At 39.7% G+C, this 15866-nt stretch overlaps 1 protein-coding gene across 1 annotated transcript in view; it reads left to right on the forward strand.

Moving 5' to 3' along the window:
* The first annotated feature begins 6428 nt into the window (after positions 1 to 6428).
* Positions 6429 to 15866, forward strand: part of LOC140477320 (eukaryotic translation initiation factor 3 subunit E) — a 158730-nt gene continuing 149292 nt past the window's right edge. Inside the window, exons 1-3 of the mRNA XM_072570991.1 lie at positions 6429 to 6596; positions 9541 to 9658; positions 13616 to 13733. Coding sequence (XP_072427092.1) covers positions 6507 to 6596; positions 9541 to 9658; positions 13616 to 13733 — 326 coding nt within the window. The 5' untranslated portion in view covers positions 6429 to 6506. The remainder of the gene's footprint in view (positions 6597 to 9540; positions 9659 to 13615; positions 13734 to 15866) is intronic.

Consider the following 15866-nt stretch of genomic DNA (forward strand, 5'->3'; position numbering starts at 1 on the left):
TTTAAGTGGTCATTGGATAAACATATGGATGAAAATGGAATAGTGCAGGATAGATAGGCTTCAGATTGGTTCCACAGGTTGGTGCAACATCGAGGGCCAAAGGGCATGTACTGGGCTGTAATGTTCTATGTTTTATGAGTAAGAGTTTTGACTGGAAAGGCTTAGTTCAACCCAGAAAATTTATTTTCATGTAACAATACAAAATAATAAAAATTGTACATGTCTACTCTTGACCCACTCCAATTTGCCTATCGGACCAACAGATTTACGTCAGATGCCATGTTACTTGCCCTTCGTTCCTCCCTGGAACATCTTGACACTAAGAACAGCTACGTAAGAATCCTACTCATTGACTACAGTTCAGCCTTCAACACTATTATCCACTCGAGACCGATTACTAAACTTAGTGATCTTGGACTAAGCTCCACTCTCTGCAACTGGATCCTCAGTTTCCTGACCCACAATCAGTGAAAACTGGGGACAATATTTCATCCTCACGAATACTCAACACTGTCTGTACTCAGGCCCCTAGTGTACTCACTGTATACCCATGACTGCGTCGCCAAATATCAGACTAATGCCATTTTACAAGTTCGCTAATGACATCACCATAGTCGGTCGAATGTCAGATGGGACGAAACAGATTACAGACGGGAGGTGGAACACCTGGAAAAAATAGTGAACTGAGAACAACCTAGCTCTCAATACCGGCAAAACCAAGGAACTCATTATTGACTTTCGGTGGGATGTTACTCATGCCCCCTACACATTAAAAGCACAGAGATGGAGCGAGTGGAGAGTGTCAAGCTCATGGGAATGGTCATCCACAACAAGCTTTCTTGGACTCTTCATGTGGTCACACTGGTTACAAAGGCCCAACAACATCTCTTCTTCCTCAGGCAGCTGAGGAAATTTGGCATGACGGCGAATACCCTTGCCAACTTTTACAGGTGCACCATTGAGAGCATTCTGTCTGGATATATCACTGTCTGGTAAGGCAAATGTACCATTCAAGATCAGAGATGGTTACAGAGAGTGGAGAACTCGGCCCAGACAATCACAAAAACCAAACTCCCATCTATAGAATCCATCTACCAGGCCCGCTGTCAAGGAAAGGCCGCCAACATTCTCAAAGAGCCATTCCACCCTGGCAATGTTTTTCTACAACCTCTACCAATGGGGAGAAGGTACAGAAGCCTGAACACACGCACCAGCCGGTTTCGAAACAGTTTCTACCCTACTGTTGTTAGAATAGTGAATGGACTCACAAATTCTTAACATTCACCTGTATCTGTTTTTGTTTTTGCTGTTCACTTATTTTTACCTATCTATGCTACTTAACTCTGTGATCTGCCTGTATTGCTGGCAAGACAAAGCTTTTCACTGTGCCTCGGTACATGTGACAATAAATTCAATTCAATTCAATTCGCCTCATTTGAGTAAACAAAATAACTTGATGGTTTCCCTTTATTCTCAGATTCCATACCTGATGAAACCTTTCTGCCTGCATGATATATTCTATTATCTCCCTCTGGCGAAATGAAGTTGGTCTATATCAAGCATCCATTGACACCCCAGCACAATGGGTCTGAGATGATTATCGAATACCGAGCCAGATTAACTCAGTCTATTGGGTAAACATGACATCACCTCTGTGACTTATAACGCTTTTTGGAAGTGAATACACTTTGTTTTAAAGACCTACCACTTAAATTTAACTCTTTTTCCATATCTCCTCTGTGGAAAGAAACAGTCATTATTGATGTGGACAGAGTTTTCCAACCATTGCAGAACTTTCCAAGCTAATGTAAAGAAACTTTTTTCAACAAAATACCAATGCAGGTGTGAAGTTCTCTCACACACACGAGCAGTTGTTTGAACTATTTATCTTGACTCTGTTCATGGTCCCAGTGTTGGCAAATCTCCTGATAATGAAAAACTGCTACCATTTATCACTGATGTAGAAATGAGCACTTCGAAATGAGGCAGTGACATTAACAGTAGTAGGAATTGCTTTACTGTGAAATGCTGCAATATAAGATCTATCCCAATTAAAATTTTATTAAAACCATTTGAAGGATATTAAGTTATATATTGTTCATAAGTTCAATTAATTTTGTATGTAAAGAACAAAAATATTCCAATCATGGTAATATTTCTTACCTTGTGGTGAGCAATAGTACAAAAATAACTTACATTTATTGTGTCTCACAATAATACATCCCTAAAGCACTTTACAGCTTCTGCTAAAGGAAATGCAAAAGAGAAAGAACTGTCCTTCTGCTCCCAATCTACTAAATTTCAACACCATAAAACTCAAGGGTCTGTGAGCTTCAGACTTCTGAGGCACCTATAACGCTTACTTTGTTTTAATAAGATATTTGGGAATCTTTCACTCTTTGAGGAAGTGAAAGTACTGAACTTAATTTTCATCTTCAGGTGCTTTGCAGACTTAGAATATTTTATTTTGTATGATTGTAAGCAAATAACAAATGAAACACTTCAGTCATTTTGATTGTGTTTTTTTTATTTGAAGCTAACAGCTATTCTAATATTTGCTTTCCACTGCTATGCTGTAAGTTACTTTTCTTGCTTCCATTGCTACTGCGTATTATTCTTTGCCTGTGAAGACAAGATGAATGATTAAATTTTGTCTGACCCTCTGCCAAGGCATCTTGTATGCCATTTTAAAGAACTAGGATTGAGCCTATTCGAGAATTTGACATAATTCTCACAAGTTGCTGACAAACTTCTCACTGACCCTGATCCTGGATGTCTTCATTTGAAATATTTGATTTATACTGTGGGATTTGGAAACACATTTTCCAGGTTTGAACCATCAACCCCTTGAACAAAGGAGCTGGCGACGTGAGATATGCCGTCCTTAAACACAGCAGAAAATTGATCTTACGACTGAGTGTTTGTTCAGCACAATAAAGGAACAACAGTGACCCACAGTTCATCTCCTTAAAAGCTAAATTTGATCCTATCAGAAACCAAAGAAGAACTTGCATTGATATTATGCCTTGCACAACTTCAGGACGTCCCAAAGCACTTTACGATGAAGAAAGTACTCCTGAATTGTAATCATTTGTAGTGTAGGAAACATGACAGTAAATTTGAGTATGAGCTCATTCAGCAATGAAATAACAGCCGTTTTCTTTCTGTATTGTTGGTTAGGAATCATCTGCTCTTTTTTGAAGTGCTTTGAGATCTTTTACATCCACTCTAGAAGGTAGATGGAGCAACAGTATTAATGCTGCATTGACAAGATGACACCTTTATAAACTCTTTCAGAATGGGCATGATTTGGTGGCGATTACTAAGACGTGGTCGTAAGGAGATCAGTTTTTGGAACTGAATATCTGAGGGTACTCCGAGTTCTAGAAGGATAGGCAGGAAGGAAAATGAAGTGGTGTAGTTTTGTTACTAAAGGATGAGAAATTATATTAGCCTTGGTGATGAAGATGTAGAATCAGTCTGGGTGGAAATAAAAATAATAAGGAAAAGAAGTTCCTGGTGGGAGTCATCTATATGTCCCCAAACAGTAAACCTGCAGTCAGGCACAGTAACAAAGGAAATAGGACTTTGTAAGAAATGTTAAGGCCGATAACCATGGGTGATTTTAATATTCAGATAAGCTGGATTCTTGAAATTTGCAAGGAAAGTCTTGATGGAGACTTCATTGAGATTGTCGCTTAGATCAATATGTTGGGGAACCAAACAGGAAGGAGGTTATTCTGGATTTGGTATTGCTTAATGAGATAGGATTAACTAATTACTTCATAGTAAAGGATCCTCAATGGAAGAGTGATCATAGCATTCTAGAATTTCAAATTCAGTTGGAGCGTGAGAAACTGGTGTTCCATACTGATATTCTGGAGTTTAACAGAGGCAACTATCATATAGACATGAAAACAGATCTGGCCATAGTGGATTGGGTGGGAAGACTAAGAGGTAGGACAGTTGATGAGCATTGGCAAATGATTAAAGAGATACTCAATTGCTCCCAACTAAAATATATTTCAGAAAGGAAGAACTTTCATAAGAGGGGGAAAGATCCATGGCTAAGTAAGGAAGTTAAAGATAATACAAAGACAAAATTTGAAGCGTACCATTTGCCATAACGTGTACAAAAGATGAGTGACAGGCAGGAAGGTTGGGAAACTTTTAAAAGATCAACAAAGGGTTACGAAAAATGTGATAAAAAGAGCAAAGGTAAATTGTGAAATCAAACTAGCACAAAATAGAAAAATGTATAGCAAAAGCTTCCACAAGTATATGGAAGAGAAGAGAGTAGGTGAAGTGAATGTTGGTCTCATGGAGGATAAGATTGGGGAGTTAATAGTGGGGAATGCAGAAATTGCAGAGTCACTAAATCAATATTTTGCTTCAGTTTTCACATTGGAGGTCACTAGTACCATTCCAATTGTAACAGGTAATGCAGAGGTGACAGAAAGGGAGGAAATTAAAATGATCATCATCACAAAGTAAAATGTACTGAGCCAATTATTGGGATTGAAGGCAAGTCCCCAGGCCTGATCCGAGGGCCTTAAAGGAAGTGATAAGCATAAATAGTGTTTTATAATATTCCAAAATTTCCTGTTTACAGGAAAGGTTCCAGTGGATTGGAAAAATGCTAATATAATATCTTTATTCAAAAGGGAGGTAAGCAGAAATTAGGGGACTACAGACCTGGTAGTTTAACTTTGTCATTGGAATTATGGGTCCCTTTCCCCCCCGGACTTCTTCTACTCCTTGCAATGATTAGTGCATGTTGTCCCGTTCGGTCAAATAAGTCGACCAACTTGCCTCTTCTTTTCCAAGTGAAGAAGTGAGCCGCATCAAAAGAAACTGCTAAGAATTCATCATCATTGGCACTAAAAGTAAAAGAGTGTAGTAACCAATGGATCCTCTGCATCTTTGGCAGTTTCTTTCACTTAGATCGCTATCTCAAAAAGCAAATTAGGGTCTACAAACTCACCTTGCAGTGGGATACTGTCATCCTTGGTGCAACCATGTTGCTATTCCTTCTAGTCGTGCTTCAAAGAAAGATGTAAGATCTGTAATATTTTTCTGCGTTCCAACAACAAAGTCTGACAGACTGGATAACAAATTGATTTCAATCTCTGCTGTAGCTATTGCAGAATGGAGGTTCAAGACCATTGTAGTAGCATTGCTGGTTGAGAATGACATACACAGTTTCTTAAACCTCTCTTCAATCGTTACAAACTAAAGCATGGATCTTGCTTTTTACTCTGATCTCACCACCTCATGAGCCTTAACTTTCAATGGATGCCTTAGACTCTTTTTCTCAACCATACTGCCTAACCCTTGTATCCAATGTGAAATTTTTTTTTAACCATTGGCCATGATAAATGCGCACAAAAATCATCTTGTGAGTCGAACAGTTCACATTCCTGCGGTTCCACACATAGGCTGCCTTGCTGATCTTTGCCTCATTCCTGAAGAAGGGCTTATGCCCGAAACATCGATTCTCCTGCTAGAGCCTCATTCCTGAAGAAGGGCTTATGCCCGAAACGTCGATTCTCCTGCTCCTCGGATGCTGCCAAGCCGCATTCCTGAAGAATGGCTTATGCCCGAAACGTCGATTCTCCTGCTCCTTGGATGCTGCCTGGCATGCTGTGTTTTTCCAGCACCACATTTTTCAACTCTGGTACTCCGGCATCTGCAGTCCTCACTTTCTCCTAGTTGATTTTTGAGGGGCCCTATTATCTCCCTAGTTATCCTTCTGCCCTTAATGTATTTATAGAATCCCTTTGGATTCTCCTTAAACCTATTTGTCAAAGCTATCTCATGTTCCCTTTTTGCCCTTCTGATATCCCTGTTAAGTATACTCCTATTGTCTTTATACTCTTCTAAGGATTCAATTGATCTCTGTTGTCTATACTTGACATATGCTTCCTTCTTTTTCTTAACCAAAACCTCAATTTCTCTGGTCATCCAGCATTCCTGCACCACCTGCCTTTCACCCTAACAGGAATATATTGCGTCTGTCTGGAAGTGGCACAAACGTTTGCCCCAGGACTTGATAGCCAAGAAAAGTTCATTTATAACGTGACTGAACAGGTCAACCAGCAAATCCTTCCATCAAAAGCCAATGGTAAAATTGGAAGCGATTCCAAGTCAGCCCCCATGTGATGAAAGAAACTTGCAGCCTCTCCACTCTCAATCCAGTTGCTCCAGAGTACAAACTGTAAATTATAAATCTGCGTTACTACAACAACCTATTCTTTGTAACACACTAAATTGAGAGAAATGCAAGACCAATATAGAAAAAAACTTAAAAATCACACAACACCAGGTTATCGTCCAACAGGTTGATTTGGAATCACTAAGGTGGTTGGTTGATGGGTGGAGCCAAGGGGTTAGAGGGCGGGGCCGGGAGGGTAGTGGGCGGAGCCGGATTGGGCAATTGGCGCAGGAACCTCGGCATCAGTCGCTATCAATAAAGTTGCTGCCGTTTGAATTCTCCATTTGCCAAGATGGCGGATTATGATCTAACGATGCGGATCGCTAATTTCCTGGATCGGCACCTGGTCTTCCCGCTGCTCGAGTTCCTGTCAGTTAAAGAGGTGAGGTCTCGGATCTCCTCTCCGTGCGCACGTAACGCTCGGGGAGCCCGATAACGGGACCAAAACGGAGCTCGAGGCTTCTCAGGCCCCGGCACGTGAGATAGGCCCAAGGCCGAGCCTGGCCTTGGAGTGAGTAGTCCGCCTCCAGCACTGTGCAATGTTGAGGCCGAGGAGTTCTGATTCCCACATCAGGTTATCCGGTTTTACCGATCGCCTCTCTTGCTTTTCTGTGTTCCCTAGTCACCTTGATCAGATAGCTAACCGTTTGTTTAAATGCATTAATTTTAATGGAGAAAAGTAAGTTATAGAGGGGGCAAAGACTGGGGAGGAAATTTTAGAGTTTACCACATCGGTAGCTGAAAGTGTAACCATCACCTACTTCTGCAGTTTCTGGAGATCAACTGTGGTTTTCTTCCACTCCGGTTTCTGGCGTGGCTGATATATCCAATGTACGATCTGCAGGAACTGTGCCACATTCTGAGCAGGTGAAGTTTGGAGATTTGTGTGCATGTACTCTGATGCCTGAACTTCGCTTATGCACGTTCCTGACAGTATCTTTTTAGTGAAGTTTTTCCCTTTTGATCCATCACAAGCCAGGCACACTCTTCAGTCAATGGGGATTTTTGATTTCTTCAGAGATGCGTAAAGAACATCTTTAAAGCATTTCTTGTCCTTCTTGGAGTGTTCTAAAACTAAGTCATGAGTGGAGCACTTGCTTTGGGAGTCTGGCAAGTGATATGTCCTGCCCAGTGGAGAGCTGCTTCTGAATGGCTAGTGCCTTGATGCTCGCTTTGGAACAAATGCTGTTGTTGGACGCTTTTCTTGCCACTGGCTTTGTCAGGTTTTGCAAAGGCACCACTGGTAGTATTTCTTTTGTACTTTGAGATGCCCGCATCAGCTTGTCCAAATCTCTGATATATGTAGGAGCGTGGAGATCATTACCCAGGAAATCACAACGTGGCCATTGGTAGTGGATTAATAATGATTGGGCACATGTAAAAGACTCGAATTAGAGAAGGGTGGAGACTTTGGAGGATTGTGGATTTGAAGATAATTGGAGAGGTAAGAAGAAATAAGATTCTATGGAGAGATCATAACAACAGATGAGGATTTTCATGTGGACTTGTGGCTTGATTGGGACACAGAAGGCTAGCAAGGACAGGACAGTTTAGAGCGGGGGGGTGTCAGAGTTTTGGATGATTTTAAGTTATATGGAAGGTAGACAGTTGAAGAGTGACTAGAAGTGTGTTGGTATGCTGGTCAGACAACCGCTTGAGGACTGCATCAGGTTATGGTCAGACCATTGACGAGTATCATGCCCAGCTCTGGTCAGATCACACCTTGTATGTTCTGATTACAGTCCAAGTACTGTCTTCAGATCAGGTCAGTCTATACCTCAAGTACGGTTTTCAGTTCTGATCAATCAACTGATCAAGTACTTTGTCCAGTTCTTACTTGTTGTGATGTCCAATCTAGATGTGATGAAGCATAAGCCTGATTCAGCAGCATGTGAAATGAGGTAGCTATGTAAAAGTAGAATAGGTGGTATTAATATGGTGTGAGCATGAGGTTGGAAACCTGACTGTAGGTCAAAGATGTCACTGAGATTATAAGCAGACTGTCCTAATTTCAGACTTTTGACAAGAAAAGCAATGGTAGATTGATAACTGGCTTCATTGTGCCCAGTATATAATTATGTATTGCATCATATTTATGAATGTCTGATGGAATCCTTAGTTGGTTTAGCATTTTCAACATACATTTTAATTTGAAAAGTGTACCCAAAAGTCTGTGGATGTTGTGGGTTGGTTGATGTTTTCATGACTGAGGACGATAGCGTTCGGTTGGGCAAATGTGAGCTACAAAAGTCTATGGAGCAAATGTGGCTAAATGAGTGAGTTCTTGATCAGACACGGCTAACAGAATTCTAGAGGTAGAAGTTGAGGAATAGAAGGAATACTCCTATTCTCAGTGTCCCATTGCAGTGACTATAGACTAGATCACAATTACAGAAAACAAAATATATTCACAAATCCTCAAAAGTGATGAGGCTTGTTGATGAGACATAAAAATACCTTAAGTGGATTATGTGGCTTTTAAAATAGGAAAAGTGATTACAAAAACAAAAATGCTGGTTTGACTTTGCTCAAGTTTGTGTAAATTTGAAGTACTCCATGGCAGAGTTGTCAAGATTCTTGGAGAGGTCAAGGAGAAGATATACTCAGAAGATACTATTAATGGAGTGTTAAGTTTGTGGGGAAACCGAAGAAGCTAACATCGATCATCTCAGAGCAGAGAAGGATGAGGCAAGAATTGGCCTATCCAATTCACTATGCTCTCACATGCATTGAATATTTGTATGCTGTCTGATTTATCTTAATGGCCCTGTACTAATTCCATCCTACCCCACACAAATCTCTTGCCCCTCTGTCAAATTTCTGCCCCTCTGTCTTTGCTGTTGATAGTGACTGATGCCTTGCTCCTCTTTTGCTCTTTTTGTTAACCCGTAGGCACTCCAGTCAATTTGACTGTACCAACTACTGTCTGCCTGAAATCAGTTAATCCAGCTCTCGTAACTGAATTTGTGCTCCCCTTATGTACTCTGCATCGTATGGTCTTTCTGGGAAGTTGGTGATCGATTTTGATCCTGCCATATATGGATTCAGGACTTATAAGTTGGTAATAGTGGTAAGAACTGGACATAGTACTTGATCAGTTAATTGATCAGAATTGAAAACCGTACTTGAGGTAGACTGACCTGATCTAAACACAGTACTTGAGCTGTAATCAAAACATAGAAGGTGTGATCTGACCATAGCTGGGCATGATACTCCTCTATGGTCTGACCATAACCTGATGCAGTCTTCAAGCTGTTGTCTGACCAACATGCCACGTGACGTTTGAATAATTTGTTTTACAAATATTTGACCCATTTTATTTACAGATTTACAATGAAAAGGAACTCCTGCAAGGGAAATTGGATCTTCTTAGTGACACGAACATGGTTGACTTTGCTATGGATGTGTACAAAAACCTCTATCCTGATAAGGAAATTCCGCAAGGTTAGTTGTACATGATGCATTTAAATGTAATTTGGTATTTAGAAAGTAAAATCTTCACAATTCAAAAAGTGAAAACATTGATTCATGATCTGTCTTGTAGAAACGCACTTTTATGGATGTGTAGATTTTATTCCATTAAGTTAGCATTTAGATTAGATATGTGCTTCTCAACTACAACTTTATATTTCTACAAAGATTAAATAACCAACGTAAAGCTGTTTCTGCATGGTGAATGGAGTATATTTTAATGTCATCTGTCTTGTAGACTGCTGTGGTGCTTCCCCTGCCATTTGCAGCAGGTTTTATTCAATTCAAAGAGGAATAGTAAAAAGCAGGAGCTGGAGGCTGGAGAACAGAGACCGTGCTCTGCGGCAAACCTTGAAGTTGATTGTACCTGAGCAGTTCTGTGCTGGAGTTACCAAACAAAAGTGGGCATGTCCGATGTCCTGAAGGCCTTGTTCAAGCAACCAGATATCCTTCCCCTCAACAAATAGTTGATCTGTGATGCCCATGAACCCCTCAGTAACAATGTCTTCCATTTCTGGCATGTTTTTCTCTCATTGAGGAATAACTGCTTGCAAAACTTTTTTATTTGTATGTTCTGTATCCTTGTCTTGTGACCCATTTTTGTCTTATTCTTTAATGGCTGCAAAGAATATATACAATAGAATATGTACAGTAGAACTTGCTGAATATGCAGTTGAAGTGTTACAACAAGCCGGAGATAATTTGCAGTTTCAGTCACCAAAATTATTTCTTTTCTTGTTAATTGTCTGAATGCCATAGAACATTGTCACTTATGGGCCCACTCATGAAGTTCACTGTAGATAAACAGAGCAGGGACATCCTTTGTATCCTTACTGAAAAGGCAGTATAGGTAGCGGCAATCTTGACATTTGCTTAAAAGAGATTGTTCACTCTGTGCACCTTTTTCACTAATCGAGTATGGGGGTCTGCATCCTAACCCCAATTTCTTCCACCCTTGATCAATATTCATAAATATCCTTAACATAATCCTGATGTTTTCCGTAATATGAACTCAAATGAAATAACCTAGTTGTTTGCAAATGTGTTTAACACCACAATAAGAAAGTTTTATCCATTGATGTATTGAGTACAGGAGTTGGGAGGTCATGTTGCAGCTGTATAGGACATTGGTTAGGCCACTATTGGAATATTGCGTGCAATTCTATCGGAAAGATGTTGTGAAACTTGAAAGGGTTCAGAAAAGATTTACAAAGGTGTTGCCAGGGTTGGAGGATCTGAGCTACAGGGAGAGGCTGAACAAGCTGGGGCTGTTTTCCCTGGAGCGTCGGAGGCTGAGGGGTGACCTTATAGAGGTTTACAAAAGTATGAGGGGCATGGATAGGATAAATAGACAAAAGTCTTTTCCTTGTGGTGGGAGAGTCCAGAACTAGAGGGCATAGGTTTAGGGTGAGAGGGGAAAGATATAAAAGAGACCGAAGGGGCAACGTTTTCACGTAGAGGGTGGTCCATGTATGGAATGAGTTGCCAGAGGATGTGGTGGAAGCTGGTACAATTGCAACATTTAAAAGGCATTTGGATGGATATATGAATAGGAAGGATTTGGAGGGATATGGGCTGGGTGCTGGCAGGTGGGACTAGATTGCGTTGGGATATCTGGTCGGCATGGACGGGTTGGACCTGCTGTTTCCATGCTGTACATCTCTATGACTCTGTGACTATGTTTTCAATTCATAGCACATTTCAGAATGCAGTTAACTTTCCTCTCACCCAGCATGCTTCAACATCCCAAACCCCATTTCAGTTGTGCTATTAATGTTCAACACAAGTATACAAATCTGTGGATTGTTTTTGTTTAGGAACCACGAACTACTACCTGTTCCCACCTTGAAGAACGTTATCTATAATTTGATTCAGGTGTCATTTACTGATTGGAAGATTGAAGGAAAATAAGTTATTGATTAGGAATGTGTCAGACAAACTCTTAAGCCAGTTTTGTAGTGAATGTTATCTATGTTAGAGAGTAAGAACTTAATTTATCTAGCATCTTTCTGAACCACTCACTTGCTGTAAAGCACTTGAAATAACAAAGTACTTTATAACTATTGGACTGTTATAATGTAGAAAATGCAGCATTGATTTTGCACACAGTCTGTTCCTACAAACATCAACAGTAACAATGGCCAGATAAACCAAAGCAGAAAAGTAAATTGACTTAACCTAATACCTTAGCTAATATCAGTTAAGTTTCATGTTCTTCAAACAAGCTGTGGACATTGATGGAATCTGCATTGAATTTCTGTTTTCTGGTGATCTTCGAATCCACTTTCAACACAGAGTAGGGAAAAGCATCTGCATATTCGTGATGGAGACTGCCATATTTGATTTGTTTTTATTCCTAACCCGAGCTGTGTGGAGGTTTCCTGTGGCTTCTCTGGGTTGGAATTCTAATGCCACACTGTTTCATGGTTTCCTCCTTGTTGCTGGACCATAATGGACAAATGCCACCTTTGTAATTCTCTGACATGATGTTTGAGGTTAGAGCTGTGTTCTTCCTAATCCTCCCTTCTGTTGTGTGGGTTTACTGAAACAAATTTCAGTTCTAGTTGTAGACTATCTGCCTTTATGCAGCACATAATTTTGTTATTCTCATCATTGAAGTTGCTAGGTCTGTGAATCAATAGCTTACAGGGGTCCGATCTTGATTTTCAGCTGTTCAAGTTCATTTTGATCACTGTTGAAGATGGAAAGGCTTAAAAGTATTCAGCATAAAATGTTTAATCAAAGTACCAGAAACCTATGCAAAACAGGCATTCAAAATACCGTAAATGTTTTCTTACTGTTTACTGATTCTGAAATAGATTGAGTGGTTTTCTGTGCATTGACAGATGCTGCAAACAGTTCGAATCATAATTGAGCTCTCACTTTACTTGACTTGATTACACGGCCATTGAGTACAGTAATAACAACATTTCTGAATTCTAATTTGCAGTGAAAATCAAGAAAATTCACGTTTGTCATCCATATAAAGGAATGCAGTTTGATAATTTTGATGCTCCCATTATAAGCAAGGGGTGGTGGAAATTTATAGCCTTGAGTACAAGGTAGATAGGGGTAAAAAAACAAAATTTGAGAATTCTCCAAAAGTAGCTGTATTTATTATGGCTGGGGTCACCATAACTTACCTTGTTTTATCCATGAATTGTAATGAATGTTGTCTGCAATAAGAAGGTATGAACTTGCATTTCTGGAGTACTTTGCAATTCTGTAGCATCTTTGATTTCTGTCATGCCCTGCAATTCTGCAGTGCGTGGCTTTGGGACACCCCAAAGCACTTTATAACCAATGAAGTACTTTTGAAGTGTAGTTCTTTGTAATGTAGGAAAGGTGCCAGCTAATGTGTGCAGCAGTTTGCTGCACACAGCAATGTGACAATTACCAGTTGATGTGTTAAGTGCATTTGCTTCAATAGGAGAACACTCTATCCAGTACACCCTATTCAAAAGCTCTGTGGAATCCTTTCCATTTGCCTTAGAGAGCAGACATAGCTTTGGTTTAATGGGTTCATCAGAAAAACTGTACTAGGAGTGCAATGATCCCTGAGCATTGCATTGAACCCACAACTTTCTGACTTTGAGGCAACTGTGCAAGGAGTCATAGCTAAATAGTGTCAGTGAGTAGATCAAAGAGGAATTACTATGTACTGTTCTGAAATCTGGATGACAAACTGATGTTTAAAGCCAGCATTGATTGAGAACTCATGCTAACTTAATATAAGTGGGAAGTTAGTGTGGAATGCTCGCATTCTCAAAATAGGCATAAAGCTGTATTTGTACAATTAACTATCATTTATATGTAATCTTTCAAGAGAATTCAAGAGGAATTAAAATTCTGGGTTAGCTTGAACACTTTGCCTTGTATAAGCCCACACCCATAATCATTTGTGTGAAACAGATCTATTTGAATTCACAGCCTTACGAGAGAAACGAACGACTGTTGTTGCTCAGCTGAAACAGCTTCAATCAGAAACTGAACCAATTGTCAAGATGTTTGAGGATCCAGAAACAACAAGGCAAATGCAATCGACCAGGTAAGCAAATATGATTCGTACAATGCATTCATAATTAGACATGGTATAGAAGTGCGGTGTTGGACTGAAGTCAGAAGTTACATGATACCAGGTTATAGTCCAACAGGTTTATGTGAAATTGCAAGCTTTTGGAGCATTGTTTCTTCGTCACTTCACCTGACAAAGGAGCAATTCTGACAGCTTGTGATTTCAAATAAACCTATTGGACTATAACCTGGTATTGTGTGACTTGTGACTTCATAACTAGAAGCAGCATTTTCAGTTCATGTTTATCTTGATGTCATATGTGGACATCAACAGTGGTAAACTGTGTGCTGATTGTCTGATCTGATTTTAAAATTGTTGCTCTACTGTAAAGGGTATTCTGTAATAAGTTGCTCCACTTGTAATCTCTGGTTAGATGTTGTCCTACTTGACACATGTCAACATGCCTTAAATTTATTAGTAGGTACTCCAAAATGAAAACTGCTGCACAGAATTGATTACATTTGCACAAGATATTTTCCTGTTTGAGGTGTCTCATTTTTCATTTGGGCATGGTATGTTACAGTTGTGTTTATTATGTATATTCCAGATAGCACCATCCATTCCAGTCTGTTCACGATGAGTGCCATGAATGGTTTTCTTTCTAGTACCTGAAGAAACTACTTATTTTGCTGCAGCAATTGCTGTGAGTTGTGATTTTTGCATTGGGGGCTGCAAAATAGCAGGGTGATGTCCCTACCCCTGCAGCAGCTCTCAACATTGAAGCAGACCTAGGTGGGCAAACCCACTCTTGGCACTGTTAGAGTTAAATGGGTGAATGGTGCAATTTACAGTTGTAGTATTTGGGTTTGTAATATTTCAAGGGGTCAATATTTTGCTTGAACCTCCGATTTATATCCATAAACTTTATATAAACTCGATAGATTTGAACACAATTATATCAACTTTGCCTCTGAGGCAAAGGAGATTGTTCAAACAACCCAAGCTTCTCCAGTCTGTGGGTAACTAAAATCTATCATCATGATAAATTTCCTCTGCACCCTCTCAAGGACCCTCACATCCTTCCTTAAGGGCAGTGACCAGAAGTGGATGCAGTTCTGTGGTGGTGGCCTAACCAGTGCTTTGTAAAAGTTCAACATAATGTTTTTGCAATCATATCCATTATCTCAGTTTATGAAGTCAAATATCCTTTTGCTAGTTTCTCACTATGACCTGTCACCTTTAAAAATCTATTTATGTGAACTGAGGTCCCTCTAACTCTGCAAACACTTGGGAATTGTAGCATTAAGTCCATACTGCTGATCCCATTTACCTCAGTTGAAATGTATCATCTCGCATCCCACTTCAGTGTCTTTTTATTTCTGTCTTTTTGAAAAAAATGTAGACTACAGCAAAAAGAACTACTTTAAAAATAGGGATTTACCAAGATAGCTGTATAATTTCACAGCAAAGAATTTGATATCTGTTGTGAACATTTTTTGTGGTGGTTGTGAACTCCTGCAACAAATAGACTATGACAAGTCAAGGAATTGCTTACAAGTGAAGCTGACCATTGAACTGACTTTGCAGTTTTTTTGCCTACACCTACCAATAATCTTATTTTTCCCATTTTTGTGTGTACAGAGAGCGTTTAAAAGAAAATGAGTGTTTTCGTAGAGCAGATGTGTACCACTGTATTATATCTGTTTACGTGGCTATCATCTAGTTACTTAGAGTAAAAAGTTTTTTTAGTACAGAAATCTGGACTATGTTTTCTAATCAACCTTGGCCTGAAAGTCAGGTAAATTGGGAGACAGTGCATACAACATCTGGAACAGCTGGGACCTGGTTTGTGGCGTGCTAACACGACAGGATCGTAACCGTATTAAATTTCATCTGCCATTTGTCTCCCCTTTCTGTGAGCCTATGTCATGTCCTGTTGCAGGCAGTTTGTATTATTCTCACTGTTCACTGCACCTCCAAGTTTCATATTGTTGTTACAGGTTGAATTTTTGTATTCTGTTCCAATATGTGCAGCAAACATTTTATTAACCACCACCTATGGGACCAGAGGTGTGCTGGTTCATCAAATATTCTGGTTGATCAAGAGATCCACATAATCAGTGTAAAAACACACGTTAATAGAAATGTAATGCAGGAAGTACATAC

This window comes from Chiloscyllium punctatum, chromosome 5 (assembly GCF_047496795.1).
Source record: "Chiloscyllium punctatum isolate Juve2018m chromosome 5, sChiPun1.3, whole genome shotgun sequence".
NCBI lineage: Eukaryota > Metazoa > Chordata > Chondrichthyes > Orectolobiformes > Hemiscylliidae > Chiloscyllium > Chiloscyllium punctatum.